Source organism: Erpetoichthys calabaricus, chromosome 2, assembly GCF_900747795.2.
Source record: "Erpetoichthys calabaricus chromosome 2, fErpCal1.3, whole genome shotgun sequence".
Lineage (NCBI taxonomy): Eukaryota > Metazoa > Chordata > Cladistia > Polypteriformes > Polypteridae > Erpetoichthys > Erpetoichthys calabaricus.
In genome coordinates, this window is record NC_041395.2 from 33,935,549 (window position 1) to 33,953,112 (window position 17,564).

The 17,564-nt window shown below is 38.0% G+C and overlaps 3 gene segments (V, D, J or C); all 3 read right to left on the reverse strand.

Moving 5' to 3' along the window:
• The window catches only part of LOC127526593 (Ig heavy chain V region 914-like), a 42,767-nt gene extending 36,231 nt beyond the window's left edge, over positions 1–6,536 (reverse strand). Inside the window, exon 1 of the V gene segment in view lies at positions 6,499–6,536.
• Positions 6,042–6,536, reverse strand: LOC114644280 (Ig heavy chain V region 914-like). The segment is given in 2 exon segments: positions 6,042–6,361; positions 6,440–6,536. Coding segments are annotated over 2 exon segments (369 nt in total).
• A 9,558-nt stretch (positions 6,537–16,094) lies between these two features.
• Positions 16,095–16,536, reverse strand: LOC127526594 (Ig heavy chain V region 914-like). The segment is given in 2 exon segments: positions 16,095–16,411; positions 16,488–16,536. Coding segments are annotated over 2 exon segments (366 nt in total).
• Positions 16,537–17,564: the final 1,028 nt, after the last annotated feature.

Consider the following 17,564-nt stretch of genomic DNA (forward strand, 5'->3'; position numbering starts at 1 on the left):
ACGTATTGATTTGTGCTTGAAAAACAAACTCTGTCTCTCTCTCTCTCTCTCTCTCTTCCTGCTCCTGCTCCTGACGGAGGGGGTGTGAGCTGCCGCCTTCAACAGCTTTGTGCCGCGGTGCTTCACATACTTAAAAACCAAACAGCCCTATTGATTTGTTTGCTAGAGATTGTTTTCTCTATCTATGTGACATTCTGTGCTCCTGACACACACACACCTTTGAAGAGGAAGATATGTTTGCACTCTTTTAATTGTGAGACAGAACTGTCATCTCTGTCTTGTCATGGAGCACAGTTTAAACTTTTGAAAAAGAGACAAATGTTTGTTTGCAGTGTTTGAATAACGTTCCTGTCTCTCTACAACCTCCTGTGTTTCTGCGCAAATCTGTGACCCAAGCATGACAATATAAAAATAACCATATAAACATATGGTTTCTACTTCGCGGATTTTCTTATTTCGCGGGTGGCTCTGGAACGCAACCCCCGCGATGGAGGAGGGATTACTGTATAAGCCGATATTCTATTTTTTCATTTTCACAACTTTTTTCCTTAGATAAGCCGCGGCTTATAGACAAGAACTTAGAGTACATTTAAACTTGCTGTCTCCCCAGGCTATAGCCACATATCTAAACCCAGGATAACAGGAAAAGGGGGTGGCCTGGCTGTGGTTTATAGATCTACCTTGACAATGAAGGAACTCTCCTTTTTTGAAGTCACATCTTTTGAATATATTGCTGTTAAAATGGTTTCCTCCCCTCCTGTACTGCTGTTGTTAGCTTATCGCCCTCCCAAACCTGTGGTGAACTTTCCGTCTGAATTTAATGAACTTCTCACTGTAATCTCATCTCTTTGCCCTGCTTTAATTTTACTTGGTAATTTTAATATTCATGTGGATATCAACTGCTCTCTTACAGCTGAATTTATCTCAACTTTGGATTGTTTTGATTTGACATGGCATGTGGATTTCCCCACTCATACTCGGGGTCATATTCTTCACTTGCTTTGTTCAAATGGCTTGAATAATGTCTCTGTCTCAGGTTCACTCTCTGGTATTTCTGATCATAAGATTATTGAATGTAACTTTAGCATTATTCCCACTACATCTGTCAATAAAAAGTCTGTCTCCTATCGCAACATAAGATTTGTTAATTCTGATTTGTTTGCTGCTTCTCTTCTGTCTTCATCTCTTTCTGAATTGCATAGTTTTCCCTCTCCTGAAAACATGGCTTCCCTTTATAACAGCTGTGTTTCCCAACTGTTAGATAACTTTGCTCCCTTAAGGACTAGGCAGGTTCCAGCCTCCCGCTCCTGTCCCCAGTACACCGATGAGCTCAGAGCTATGAAAGCCACTAGCCGGCGTCTTGAACGGCTTTATAAGAAAATGGGCCTCATAGTTCATTCACAGCTTTACACTGAGCACATACTTAAATACAGGGATGCCCTTAACACTGCTCACTCCAACTATTATTCCTCTCTCATAAATGGTGCTAAGTCTAAGCCTAGAACTCTTTTTAGAACTGTTAATAAACTCCTCTAGCATGCCCCAATACAGCTGAACAGTGTCAGGCTTTCTTACATTTCTTTAATACCAAAATTGATCAAATTTATCACAGTTTCCCCTCCACACCACAGTCACTCACTCATTCTGATCTGCCATCTCCATCCTCAAAACTTGCTTGTTTCTCACCTGTTGACTCTCTTGCCATCTCTGAACTTATTAATAAGACTAATGCCTCCTCCTGTCTGCTTGATCCTGCCCCAAGTTCTCTGTTTAAGACATGCTCATCCATAATTAGTATTCCTATTGCCTCATTGATAAATGCATGTTTCATTTCAGGTTCTGTCCCTACTGTCCTCAAAACTGCTGCAGTTACCCCAATCCTTAAAAAACCTGACCTGGATCCTTCTTCTTTCTCCAGTTACAGGCCTATCTCTAATCTCCCTTTTTTGGCTAAGGTGATGGAACGCGTGGTTGCTACACAACTCCATGCTTTTCTTCTAGATAATACACTCTATGAACCTTTTCAGTCTGGCTTTCGTACACAGCATAGCACTGAGACAGCTCTTCTCCGTGTAGTCAATGATCTTCTCTAGACCGCAGATTGCGATTCCCTTAATATTCTTCTCCTTCTTGACTTAAGTGCAGCATTTGACACTGTTAACCATGAAATCCTCCTGTCACGTCTCTTTGCTGAAGGCATCTCTGGCTTAGCCCTTCAATGGCTCACATCATATCTTTCTAATAGGCAACAGTTTGTCACACTCGGCCTATATACTGTAAATCCTCCACGTCACCTGTGTCGCATGGTGTCTCTCAGGGTTCAGTCCTTGGGTCATTACTTTTTCTACTTTATATCCTTCCTTTGAGTCAGATTATTTGCAGACATGGCCTTAACTTCCACTGTTATGCAGGCGATATACAGTTATGTCTTAGTACAGACTCCCCTACAGATTCACCTCCCAGTACACTCATGGAATGCATCACTGATCTTAAGCTATGGTTGGAAAATTACTTTCTCAAACTTAATGCCAATAAAACTGAAGTGTTACTGGTAGGTCCAAAATCCCAGCTTTCTAAGGCATCCAATTTCTCTGTTTCTGTTGATGGTCCACTTGTCAAACCTGCTCCTGTTGTCAGAACTCTTGGTATTTTGTTTGATTCATCACTTAACTTTCAGCTACACATTAGATCTCTTTCCAAAATTTCATTCTACCATCTCTTTAACATTGCCCGCTTCCATTCATTTCTGTCCTTGTCTGATGCTCAAACTCTGGCTCATTGTTTCATAATGTCTCGTATTGATTACTGTAATTCCCTCTTCATTGGCTTCCCTGCAAAATCTATACAAAAGCTACATTACATTCAGAACTTCGCAGCTAGAGTCCACACCCACACAAAGCATTTTGCTCACATCTCCCCTGTTCTCCCCCAGCTTCACTGGTTACCGGTTCCACAAAGGATTAAATTCAAGATTCTGCTTCTCACCTTAAAAGCCCTACATAACCTTGCCCCCCTCCACCTCACTCAGCTCCTAGCTCCTTAAGCTCCTTGTCGCTTTCTCAGGTCCTCGAGCAGTAATCTTCTTACTGTCCCATGCACCAGACTCTCCACCTTGGGAGGCAGGTCCTTCAGTGTTATGGCCCCTCAACTCTGGAACTCTCTTCCTCAGTCTCTCCAAGATTGATCCTCTTTCTGCACTTTTAAATCTCAACTGAAAACTTTCCTCTTCTACGAACTTTTGTCATCTGTGTAATTTTTTTTTTTACTCTGTATGTAAAGCGACCTTGGGTTTGTGAAAGGCGCTCAATAAATGTAACCTATTATTATTATTTATTATTATTAGGTGGAGCAGACCCCAAAAATGGTTGGCAATATAACTACAGAAATCTCAAAATCTATAATGAACGCCCCACAAGTAACAGGATAATTGTCAACCTTCAGCTTGTACTTGAAGGGCAAACAAATAATATTTATCAGGTAAGGATTTATTTACAAAAAAATATCATAATACAAAGCAAAGTTCAAAAGATCAAACAGAAGTACAAAATGGCAATCTGACAGAAACAAAGTCCAAATACCAAATCCAATAACAAGATTCCTAGAAAATCCAACCATTGAAAGAAATACACATAATTGCAACAAAACATCCTGAGAGAAGGCTCAGGAGTGGTGACATCAGGGTAGGCCTGCCTACTGGGGCTTCACCAACAAAGAACAAGGACCTTAACTACTTTTAAAGTAACAGTACGTAATTACAACATCACACATGAAATCAACAGAAAAAAAAATTGAAGATAGATAGATAGATAGATAGATAGATAGATAGATAGATAGATAGATAGATAGATAGATAGATAGATAGATAGATAGATAGATAGATAGATAGATAGATAGATAGATAGATAGTGTCCCAGACGGTTGGGGATCCTACCCAGCCGGATGCCTGGATGGTCCCCGAGATGGACGATACCTCCCCTGGGCTGCGAGGGGGCAGCCGCCTGGGTCTGCGTGTGGGCCACTAGAACGGAGCTGGGATGCTCATCCCTACGGGAGGACGTGGCCACTGCCTGGGGGCGCCCGGACGGTTATGAAATCCTGGATGGCAACACTTCAGCCACACCAGGAAATGCTGCTGGAAGAATTTCCAGGGACACCCAGAGTGCTTCCAGGTGCTCTCTTGACACTTCTGCCACACCAGGAAGTGTCTTCAGGGGGAGCACCTGGAGCCCAACCGGGTCAGTATAAAAGGGGCCGCCTCCCTCCAGTAGACGAGCCAGAGTTGGGAGGAAGGAGACAGAGCTTGTGAGGAGTGGAGGGGAGTGGAGTGGAGTGGAGGTCAGAAGGAAAAGAAGAAGAGAAAGAGAAAGGAAGAGAGTTGGTGGATGAAGGCATTGTGGTGCTGTAAGGAAAATAAAGAAGTTTGTTTTGGACATTCTGGTGTCTATCTGTCTGTGTCCGGGGGTATGCTTTCCACAATAGTTAAATAGATAGATACTTTATTAATCCCAAGAGGAAATTCACAAGATGTGAAAAATAATAACTCAAAATTAATAAAAACAATAAAATATTAAATATGAAAAATTTTAACGCAATATTTAACATGCATTTAATGAATACATTCTACCATTTTTCACACAGCAAGGGGATAACTTTTGAGACAGATGTTGCCAATTTGCAACTAACCACCAGTAGTTCACCACACCATAAATATTCAGACCAAGATGCCTTGTGATGTGAGTCCACAGGAATTCACTTGGCAACAACGGTGGGATTTGCACTGTGGACAGGTGGAGTGTAGTGGGTGACAATGCACAAAAAAAGGTTGGAGCAGGAGCTGATGTTACCAGGGAGCACTCAGCTCATGATGTTCAGAGAAAGGATATTCTGGGTTTGCAAATAACCACTGGAAGTTCACCACAGTGCAAATCTACAAAATGACATGATTCTCGGTGGGGTTCCATGGCAATTCAGCATTACAAAAACTGGAATAAAGGTGCAACAAATACTGCTGAAGAAAAGGAGGAAACTGCAAGAGAAGAAAAAATTCTTCAAAGAATGCACCTCATCTGGCAGTTGACAAGTGCATTAATATAATTTGTTGCTCTAATGTTCAGCAATATTTATCTCTGTAGCTTATCATTAAAATTTCAGATATTACATATGTATTACTGCAATTAGGTTTAACTATAACCTAAACAATATGAAATTACAGGAGAAGATGCAGCAAAATTATGCCATCCAAGACATGCTCAGCTATTACAATAGTCACCAGTATAATATTAGGGTTTTGTCTGGATAAATTTGTCAGCATTCTTAGTTTTATTAAGAGTGGTGCTTAGCAAGCCAACTTACTGTATATTTGTCAGCCATTTTTATTTATATGAATAATAACGGTTACTTTCTCTAACAAGACTGGCTTTTAAATTTCCTCTGAAGATTTGAATATGTGCTGTTTGTGTTTCTGCTGTCTTCAGAGATTCTCAGACCTAAGTATATTTTACATTATGCTCTTTATTTCAGTACAACAAACTAAAACACGTACTTCAGTTTGCCAGTAAATCCACTTACCAACATCACCTACAATAGCCTGTCACTGCACTGCCCGTTTGTATGTTTGTGTTTGAATTCAGTTTTTTACTGTTTGGTAGATACAGTTGGGCCTGTTATCTGCTTACACAGAAAATATATAATTGCATAAAAATATATTGCAAAAATATACATGTGATACTGCATATTCAATTTTTGATGTGCTATTAGTTAAAAATTTGAAAAATATTAATGTTTAGAAGTTCCTACATTTTAGCAAACAGTGAAAAATTACACATACAGTTAAATAAGTTGAATACTGAAACCGTGGCTCCTACATGCTTCATTGCACTGCCACATGTGCTCCTGTGGTTTTGTGGATTTTCTGGAGATGGTGAAATCAATGTTTAAAAACATATTTTACAAACCCAAGGGCTGTTTTAAATAACTCATAATAGTAAAAATATTTGGTCCATAGTTTTTCAGTTTTTGTTATGACAGACGCTTCACTTCTCTCACTGTGACCTTCGAGCACAGTAATACACGGCTGTGTTTGCAGTCTGCAGGTTGTTCATAGTTAAGTACAGCATGTTGTTGGAATCGTCTCTGCTGATGGTGAATCTTCCCTGCACAGAGGATGCATACCACTGGCTACTACCACCACCATTGCTTATTTCTGCCACCCATTCTAGCCCTTTACCAGGAGGTTGCCGAACCCAGTTCATGTTGTAGTCCTTGAATGTAAATCCAGAGGCTTTACATGACAATTTATGTGACTGTCCTGGCTGTAGAGTTACAGGATCTGATTCTTTCAGTGTAATTTGAGCATGAACACCTAAAAAACAGTACATACAAAAATGAAAGATTTGCACAGAAATATCATAATCAAATAGTAGCCTCATGCAACACTTACCAAGAAAGCTTAATGCAATTACAATTAAGGAATATGGTAAAATCCTCATTTTAAAAAACTTTTTTTAAACTAATAGTAACAAGACAGAGATGCACCGTCTTTATCAAACTGCTGGAGTGGCTAGAAGGTATAAATAGTGGAATACATTTGCATAAATCACAGAAAAGGAAAATTAGATCATTCATGCAAATTACTCTTCAAGAAGCCACACTTTATGAACATTTCACAGAGAATAAAAAGTGATAATGGGGTGATTAATGTTTTTAAACTTTTATCACTGTGGTTTAGATTGTAGAATTAAGTAACAAGAAATGCAAAGCACCAGTTAAAGGCCTTTAAAGACACTGGATTCTTGTTCTAAATAGAATCTTCTTGAGGATTTTGCTATTAATTTACAGAGGTTTAACTTTCAGGACCCTTAAACTTCCTTTAGTGCTGCTTAATAGCGTATTAATAAGCAACACACTGGAGATCATTTGACACTGACATTCACTGCATCTCACTTTATTTAAACTTAATTAAACTTAATTAAAACTGTTTGAGAGATCATTAGATCAGTACTTACTCTTCCAACAGGCCTCCACTGTATTCTTGTCACAGTTAAAGGTGCCTGGTCTTTTAAGTGGACAGCTACATTCCCCTGAAGACCTTTACTTTAACCAGGAAATACTTCCAGGCTGGCTGACCAGTGCCCCAGAAGTCTTTTGGGTTCCTCTTTAAATGGAGCTCCAATTCCTTATCCAGGTGAGCTTTGACATGAGAGAGAAGAACGGACAACATCTCACCTGGCTAAGAGGATAAAGGAATGACCAGAGGTCTGAAGTGAGGTGAAGTGGTAGGAAGGTGCTTTTGTGTTTAGTTAGGCCCTAAAGGACATAGTTTTGTTGTTTTTGTTTATGTATGCATCATATATACTTTCCTTCCATTATATCCTCCCTGGAACACTCAGCTTCTGTTACAGTTTTTCCTAATTGCTTAAACACATTCCGCTGAAAGTGCCCTCATTCCCTCAAAAGTTTAAACACAATGTCATAACATCTCACTCATTTGTGCAAATCCCTAACTTCCAGCCCAAAAGCAAACAGTCAACTCAAAATCATTCACTCTGTGACTAAAAGCAAACATTTCACTCACACACAAGCAAACAAAAATGATCATACACACGACGACCACAACTCAACAAGGATCATTTCAGAATATTATTCTAAAAACTTGATACAACCAGGAGCCATATATTTCAAACTTTATAAAGTTTCCATTGATCGCTCTCAACATACAATAATGAAATTGTACATACACACTGTGTGCATGACAAAGTTTCAAATTTTATTTTTTCTCAAATGCACTGCTCCTAATGAAACAGTATGTAAACTCATGCACAACAAAATAAAAGTTCTATACATGCTGAAAAACTAAAATAAAAGTTGCATGACAAAAAAAACTGCAAGAAAATGTACATGAAGCTGATGAATTATATCTGCTAAATACTGTACACTACAGGCATTATTCATAATCATCATCATATCTCCGGGCTGGATCAGACCACAGTCTCATCCGCATCACACAAGATGTTTGCTCTTCTAAGGCAGTGAGGGAAATATGGTTGGGTGTGTCTCATCCAGACTTGAATGGACTCTAAAGTGATGTCCCCACAGGCTTCTTTCATAGCCCACAGAGGATTCCCTGTGTCATAATGATTCCGGTCATAAACTTTCCAGCACCGTGCTGAGAAGAATTCTTCTATGGGGTTGAGAAATGGGGAAGAAATGGGGTTGGGAAATGGGGGCAGGCAAGAATACATTGGAAAACTTGAGATGATCAGTGAAAAGATAAGTTGCTACTTTCCATTTAGGTTAGGTTAGGTGAACTTTATTATCCCAGAGGGAAATTTGGTTTCAGCAGGAAAGTATAAAACATAAGGCACTGTTACACAGGCACAAGAAAATCAGCTGAGATCCAACAACAGAAAACTAGTATTATCAAAAGCAGACACATTCAAGATTAGGACCAAGAAGAATAATTACCTTTAATAGTACATAAAAAACCAGAATTCAGCAGAATTCCTACAAGTAAAATAAATCAAAACATGTATAGCTTTGGGAATAAAAGAGTTCTTAAATCTGTTGCTCTTTACACTCCAAATTTGTGCAGCCTGATGGCAACAGATGAAATGGACGACCAAGAGGACAGCTACTGTCTGACAGAATAGACTTGGTCTTCATTCAGAATGTTTGGTCTGCTGCGAACCAATACTTTTACAGCTAGTTTGTACAATGTTGTTAAGATAGTTTATATTGTTCATTCTGAGGTTTTTATTTTACAATAAAAGATTTTGAAAAAAAGTCATTATGGTTTTGGTCTCTTTCAAATGTTTGAGCTTCCTAAGAAAATACAGCCGTTTCTGTCCCTCCTTACAAATTTGTTCTGTGTTGAGATCAAAATTTAACCTGTTATCAATGGTTGCCCCCAGAAAACTGTGGTGCTCAACAATGTCTACTGTGGAATCGTTAAATATTGGTAAACATGTCAGTATTAGGGTGGTGCAGTGGTAGCTCACTTCCCGGGTCCTCCCTGCATGGAGTTTGCATGTTCTCCCCGTGTCTGCGTGGGTTTCCTCAGGGCGCTTCGGTTTCCTCCCACAGTCCAAAAGACATGCAGGTTAGTTGGATTGGTGATTCTAAATTGGCCCTAGTGTGTGCTTGGTGTGTTTGTGTGTGTCCTGCAGTGGGTAGGCACCCTGCCCAGGATTGGTTCCTGCCTTGTGCCCTGTGTTGGCTGGGATTGGCTCCAGAAGACCCCTGTGACCCTGTGTTCGGATTCAGCGGGTTGGAAAATGGATGGATGGAAGATTCACAATGACAGTCATCATCAGATATCAATATATCCCTGTCCTTGTATGAACTTCTCCCTGCATTTGTGTATATGACAAATAGTAGAGGAGATGGACAGCAACGTTGAGGCAATCTAATAAATGTGTTAATACTATTAGAAAAGCATTCATCAACACAAGCTCTTAGTATTTTAGCTATTGAAATGACATTTGTGTTTTTACACCATGAAATTAGCAAACAAAAGCATACAATTAACAATAAAAGGTGAGAGTGTGAAATTAACAAAAAGTGTAAGCATGAAATTAACAGAAAGTAAGAGCGTGAAATGAACAAAAAGTAACAGCATTAAATAAAAAAAGAAAAAAAAAAGCAAAATAAACAACAAAATTTTATAGCATGAAATTATCATTAGAAAACAACACCTTGAAATCAACATTAAGAGGCCACAGCATAAAGTCAACAAAAACTGAAAATGAACTGCACAAGGGAAATAGCATTTTGAAAACATAAATATCCACACCAGAAATGCAATTTTGAAAATGAAAACGCTATAAGCGTATTTGGACGTACTGGGAGAAACCTGTGTAACAGACTCATCTTCAACTAATTACATTTAAAGACGAAATGCAGGAAATGTTCTATATTTTATATCATACATAATATACTGTACACCTTCAGAGTAGACATTGCAAGGGTCTATTTAAGTGTTACAGTTTTTCACAATTGCTAACACACAAAAATGACATGCATAGCACAATTATTCAAACTGACACACAGAGAGCAAAACCTCTTCTCAAGTCTCTAAAACTCTAAACACATTTCCTGCTTTACACACATTTTGCAATTCAAAATGGCACTTTCTAAATGCACTGAACACGGTTCTCTGCATAAGACACAACAATCTGACATAAAGTCACATGTTTGCCATTACAACACACTGCCATTCAAAAGGACAGAACATGAGCTAATTGGCCAATATAAGTGCCACCTGGCCAAACACCTCAATGGTTAATTGTTACCACTTCAATCAGGAAGTAAGCACTATAAAAAGACCACAGGTGAGCACCTTTTTTTCAAGAACAATGGAAGACATTGCAGAGAGAGGAAGAGGAAGAGGGAGGGTGAGGGTGAGAGGGGGAGGAAGAGTGAGAGGTAGGGGTAGAGCTGGTATAGGAGGTCATGGGCAAAGAAGACAGCAACTGTCAAATGAAATCAGAGCAACCTTAGTTGATCATGTCATCAACCATGGGCTGACAATGCAAGAGGCTGGACGTAGAGTGCAGCCCAACTTGAGCCGTTTTACTGTCGCCTCTGTCATCCGGACATTTAGTCTGGAGCACAGGTATGCAACCAAAATGTCTTTCACACTGTGTAGTACACCCCATGTCATAGTGTATCAGTTGGGTGACACCTGTGTACTTCATGAATGGCTAATGTCATACACTAACTGTACAAGTTTCTTGTCCAATTTACTCTACTGTGGGGGAATCTTTAGGCTGCATTGTCCAAGCCCTATATTTTTGTTTTTTGTTTTTGTAAAGGACTGAGAGATGCAACCATGGTGGAGGAAGGGGCGAAATGTTCACAGGGGTACAGGAAGCTGCCATTGTAAACTTGGTCTTGGAGAATAATGAAATCAGATTAAGAGAAATTCAAAGCAACATCATCCAAGACAACACCATATTCACCAACATTCAACGAGTCAGTCTGTCCACATTGGCTCGCATTCTCAAGCGAAACCAAATCAGCCTGAAACAATTGTATAAGGTGCCTTTTGAGAGAAACTCTCAAAGAAACAAAGAGCTCAGACGAGTATATCTGGATGTAAGTACAATATTGACTGCAGCACATTACACGCAACATTGTTTCCTAGTGTACTGGATAACACCATATTGACTGATTTTAGTTCATTGTTTTCAGGGAGTACTGGAAATGGATGCTCATGCAATCCCACATGAATTCATCTTCATAGATGAGGCTGGTTTCAACCTAGCAAAGACCAGAAGAAGGGGAAGAAACGTCATTGGCCACAGAGCCATTATAGATGTTCCTGGCCAACGTGGTGGGAACATCACAATGTGCGCTGCCATCTCCAATATGCATGGTGTCCTCCACCGTCATGCCAACCTTGGACCATACAACACAGGCCATATTCTAACATTTCTGGACAGACTCCATAACATTCTCATTCCACCAGAGCGTATGAATGATGCAGACCATGCACCCGGTATGTTGTAGTATGGGACAACGTGAGCTTTCATCATGCAGCCCCAGTCCAAAATTGGTTTGCTGACCACCCACTGTTTCTCGTGCAATACCTCCCACCATTCTCACCATTTCTGAACCCCATAGAAGAGTACTTTTCGACATGGCGGTGGAAGGTATACGACCGGCAGCCCTATGTGCACATGCCTCTTGTGCAGGCAATGGAAGAGGCATGTGATGAAATTGATGTGGGTGCGATTCAGGGATGGATAAGGCACTCAAGGCGCTTCTTCCCTCTATGTCTGGCAAGGGAAGATATTGCCTGTGATGTGGACGAGGCATTGTGGCCAGACCCAGCTGAGAGGCAAGATGCTGCCTAATCATTTTTCTTGCCTCTTTTTTTTCTATATATTTCTTCTGCACATTTTCTTTTTCAGTTTACTGTTTTTTCTGAGCATATTTTTGTTCGCTCCAATGTAAATATATCTGCTGTGCATATGTTGCACTGACTTGTTTGGTGAAAAATAAAAAAATAAATGCATGTGTGTGTATCTGCAAATATTTCTGTGCATGTGAACACTCTAATTTTCTACAATTTGGACTATTTTAGTATTGTGGCAGAGCATACTAAAGATGAGAGTGCTTTTCATTTTGCCCAACAGTGTGTAGTTGGTTAGACAAAAATCTGGTGATATAACTGACATGTGTGCCATTTAGTGCAGTAGTTTGATTATGATAATTATATATGTAGTTTTGGTTGCAGTGTTTCATTTTGCAGGATATGTGAGGTGTTTTGCTCTTTGGGTGAGGTGTTTTGTGAATTGTGCTAAATGATTTGCAACAATGAGCCTTGTTGTCAAAATTGTGCTTTAGCAATTGTAAAAAACTGTAAGTGTGGGAAAGTCTGCTTTAGTGACATATACATGTTGTTTTCATTAAATATTATCCGTTCACAATATAGATTTTGTGACTTCATAGTAATTTAAAAAATGAAAAAGTTTCCTTGGAAAAATAAGCAAAAAGTTTACATCTTCACAAACTTTTATAATAAGAATATAAAAGTTGAACACGCAAATGTGTTGCAATTAGTAGATGCTTGAAGTTGAACTAGTACTACTATAGTACTCCCTGTTGTACCGGCCTCTTCTTACTCCTAGCAATGTGTTTTTAAAGTGCGATAATATACATGAATTTCTTTCTTTTAATTTGGTTGTGGGTCAAACTAAATCGAGTGTGCAAACACATGCAACACTGTGGACACAGGTAGGGGAAGACATGGAGGATACACTAGTAGAGATTGGGGTCCCCTTGGAGGTCAGAGAAAGATGTGTCAGTTTTCATCCATTAACTGAAACAGGGAAGTGCGTACTTCAAGTGCTGGTATTAGTTTTACGATTCTTTACTCTTTTGTTACAATTACTTCTTCTTTCAACAAACCTACTCATTCTCTAAAGGCAGACCATGTTTTGTCTGTATTTTGGCAGATCAGCTGGGTATGAGCATGGCACCACCGTTTTGTTCCACCTTTGAGTAACCACTTTATTTCTACCCTCAGGTGATCATCTGAGGCACTGGGAGTACCACCAACAGGTAATATGTCTGTTTCATTTGACTACGTTTTCACTTACCCTGCAATTAACATGACATGATCATATAAAATATGGTAATTGACAAACTGACACATAAGCCATAAATATAATTTATTTTTATTTTAGGAAGTGTGAATGAACACACACTTTTGGTCTCCAATTGGATTATATACTACTTCAAAACAGGGTACAAATATGAGGTCATTCTGGATTTTTTGAGAATTTATCATGGAGTAAATATGTGTTTAAGAAGAACTGAGACTATCAAAATATAAGAATTACTATAAGTCAAGTGTGCTTAGCCATGAACATTGAGATACTAGGGTCGGGTCAGCTTCTTCAATATAAAGGATATTTTACAAACACTATGCACTTAATATGTTTCATATTTTAGACCACTAGTAGTTTGGGAACTCCCCTGTCCTAGATCTTCCTGGCCTGGCTTTCTCTCTGCATTGCTTTACTGAATTTAGTATCTTAAATAACTAGTAGCTATCATTCTATAGTTTAATTTATGTGGAGTTATCTACATCATGAGTTAACAAAAAAGTCAAACGAGTTCCATCCTAAACTATCATTTTCTTGAATCATAGTTTTTTTTTTTTTTGTGCAGTTGTAAGACTTTTTTTAAAAGGAAAAGCCTGTATTCCATTTGATTATATTGTGAGAGAAAAGAATGAGTAAGAATAGATAGATAGATAGATAGATAGATAGATAGATAGATAGATAGATAGATAGATAGATAGATAGATAGATAGATACTTTATTAATCCCAAGGGGAAAATAATTATTATTATAATTAATAATTATAATTATATAATTATTGAAATTGCCATAATAAAGAGATTTCAGGGCTGAGGATGATTAAGAGCCCTAATACAAACTAAAGTTTTGGAACTTTCTTCATGCACATAAATAGAAAGAGTTATGTGCAGTATTTAATCTTGGCAATTTCAGATTTTGAAATTTATTCTGCTTTTAACTTCACAAAGTTAAAACCTGCTTACTCATAATGAAATAATAAGGAATCAACAAGTAACTCAACAATTATTTCTATAAGACTGAGTGGGGAAATGGGAGTACTGTGTGAAAAAGTTGATTACTAAATTAGTAACCAAATATAGCACCTTTTGGTCATGAGAAAGCAGAACTAACTACAAACTGGGCAGGTGTGCAGTACTTTGGATCTACTCCTTACAGTACCTGGACATCAGTCTGATTCTTAGTTTGTGTAGAACTTGCATGTTTATTAATGATTTCTGCTTGTTTTTTTTGCTAATGTGTACAGTTTTAGTACTCAGTCTAAGGATATGCTGACAAGATGGGAGACAGCACTAACGTGGTGGTTTATCGTGCTATCATGTTAGAAGAACTTGAGCAGATATAATGTTTCTATATACCTCATAATTCATTGTGCAACTGCCATCATCAGCTATACCATTCATGAAGATAAGTGTGCTAGTACCTGTGACAGCCAAACATGCCCCAGCCATAACATATCCACCCACCATGTTTAACAGATATAATGGTATGCTTTGGATTTTGGACAGTTTGTTTATGTCTCCACACTCAACTCTTGCCATAACTCTGATGTAGGTTCACCTTGTCTTGTCTGTATACAAGAACCTTTTCCAGAATTCTGCAGCTTTTTGGGAAACTGTAATCTGGCCATCCTATTTTTGTGACTAACTAGTGGTTTGCATCTTGCAGTGTGGCCTCTGTATTTCTGTTCATGAAGTCTTCTGCAGATAGTTGTCTCTGACACATCTATATCTGCCGCCTGAAGACTGTTTCTGATCTGTTGGACAATCGTTTGGGGCTTTTTCTTTACCATAGTGAGGATTCTTCTGTCATCAGTCCTTTTGTGATTACTGAATTCACCAGTGTGTTCTTTCTTCTTAATGATACTCCAGAATATTGATTTAGGTAATCCTAAGGTTTTACTGTTTTATTCTTGCTTTTCAGCCTCATAACTGCATATTTGACTTTCATTGGACTTTCATATATAAAAAGTGTTGTCATCTCTACATGGTGTTACCGAAATGTATGCAAATACCCATGTCTGAATTGTTTTATTTGTAATTTTAAAATGTGGCCCACAGGGTAAAATTCAAGAAAAAATGTGACTTTGTCCCAAACATTATAGAGGGCACTGTAGGTTTGTCTATACCCATTTTCAACATCATCTTTGAACTTTGACTCAGCTAAACAATTTAAAATTACAGCAGAAGATGTATTAATGTAGCACCATCCTAGACGTGCTCAGCTATTTTCCAAGTTATGACCACAATATTGGGTTCCTGTCTGGATTAATCTGTCAGCATTTTTAGCTTGCAATGTGGGGTGCTTAGTAAGCCAGTATACTGTATGCTTGTTAGGAATTTTTATTTAATAATAAAGTTTTTTTTCCTTTGACAAGACTGGTCTTTTAATGTCCTCTGAAGATTTTAATATGTGCTGTTTATGTTTCTGCCATCTGCAGAGCATCTCAGATATTCTGTGTTCTTTATTCCAATATACTGAACTAAGACATGTACTTCAGTTATTCTAACAAGTCCCACTTGCCCACATCACTTCCAGTAGTTTGCCACTGCATTGCCTGTTTGTGCGTTTTCATTTATTTTCAGTCCTTTACTGTTTGATATATAAATATGCTCATACAAAAAAATACAATTTATACAGTATATAAAAATATATTATGAAAATATATATATGATATATTTAATGTTTGATGTGAACAAACTGTTTTATTAGTTAGTAAAATTAAAAATGCTAATATCTCAGAAGTTCCTATATTTCAGCAAATAGTGCAAAATTACATTGAATCCTGGAACCACAATTCACACACACTTCAAAGTACTGGCACGCCTGCCCCTCTGGTCTTGTGGGATTTCTGAAGCTGAAGAATATAAAACATATTTTCTCCAAACACAAACACTGTTTTTTATTTTTTCTTTTGTTTTTTTATGACTATTTATAAGGTAGATATTTTGTTGCAAAGTTTTTGTTATGACACACACTTCACTTCTCTCACTGTGACTCTCGAGCACAGTAATACACGGCTGTGTCTGCAGTCTGCAGGTTGTTTATGGTTAAGTACAGCATATTGTTTGAATTGTCTCTGCTGATGGTGAATCTTCCCTGTACAGATGGTGTATAATACTGGCTACTACCACTACTGGTTATTGCTGCCACCCATTCCAGTCCTTTACCAGGAGGTTGACGAACCCAGTCCATGTAGTAGCTACTGAATGTAAATCCAGAGGCTTTACATGACAATTTATGTGACTGTCCTGGTTGTAGAGTTACAGGGTCTGATTCTTTCAAGGTAATTTGACCATGAACATCTAAAGAAGGAGATAAAAAAATTAAAGAATTGCATAAAAACATCAAAATCATATAGTAGCCTCATGCAGTACTTACCAAAAAAGCCCAATAACATTAAAATTAAGGAAAATTGTAAAATCCCCATTTTAAAAAACTCTTGCTTTATCTCACTAATATTAAAAGGACTAAGATATAGTACCTTCATTAAACATCTGGAGTGACTAGATAATAAATAGCAAAATAAATTTGCATAAATTTAAGAAGAGGAAGGTTAAATCAGTCATGCAAAATTACTCCTCTAGAAGCCACAGTGAACGAACATTTCACAGAAAATAAATAAATGGCAAATGGGGTTCAATGCCTTTAAACTTTTAACAGTATGGTTTAGGTTGTAGAATTTATTTACAAGAAATACAAAACACCCATTTAATGACTTTAAATATGTTGGATTCTTATTCTACAGAGAATTTTCTTTAGAATTACTCTACTAATTAGGACACAACCAAAGTTACCAAACAAAATCCTTTTGGTACAGTCTTAAATATGATGGTTCTTTAGTGGCACTATATGGTTCTTTACTTTGTTGGGTGGTTCTTCACAGCTCCATTGCTTGACAGAGCACAATTTAATTTTGGGACAGGTTCTTTGTGCTTTGCAAAATTCCTAATATGGACAAAACAAACAAAATCTTTAATGTATAGTGGGCCATCAGACTTTGCTTGTGTTACTGGACATATGTATCAAAATATATATCCTTTTAAAATCAGGACCCATTGTTATTTCACAAATCTGTTACCATTTATTTGTGGTATTTACTGTCTGGAAACAGTAAGCAATCAAAATAAATAAAGGTTCTTTCTGTAACATTCATGTGAATGGGTCTTTTGGGATCCAAAAACGGTTCACCTATGGCATCACTCTGAAGAACCAGTCAGGTACCTTTATTTTTAAGAGTGATGCATAAACTAAGTGATGCATATTGGAATATCTGGGCTGAGAGTATTTCCTTTATGAGCATTTGTACAGCAGCTGCAATGCAAAAAAATGACCTTTGTTAAGATCAGCATCAGAGAAGGAGTACTGTGTTTTGTTAGTGGGGTGAAGCCACATTTGCAGCTAAATGAGAAGGTCAAATCAACTTTATTGTCATGTGTACTCAGCACAATGAAATTC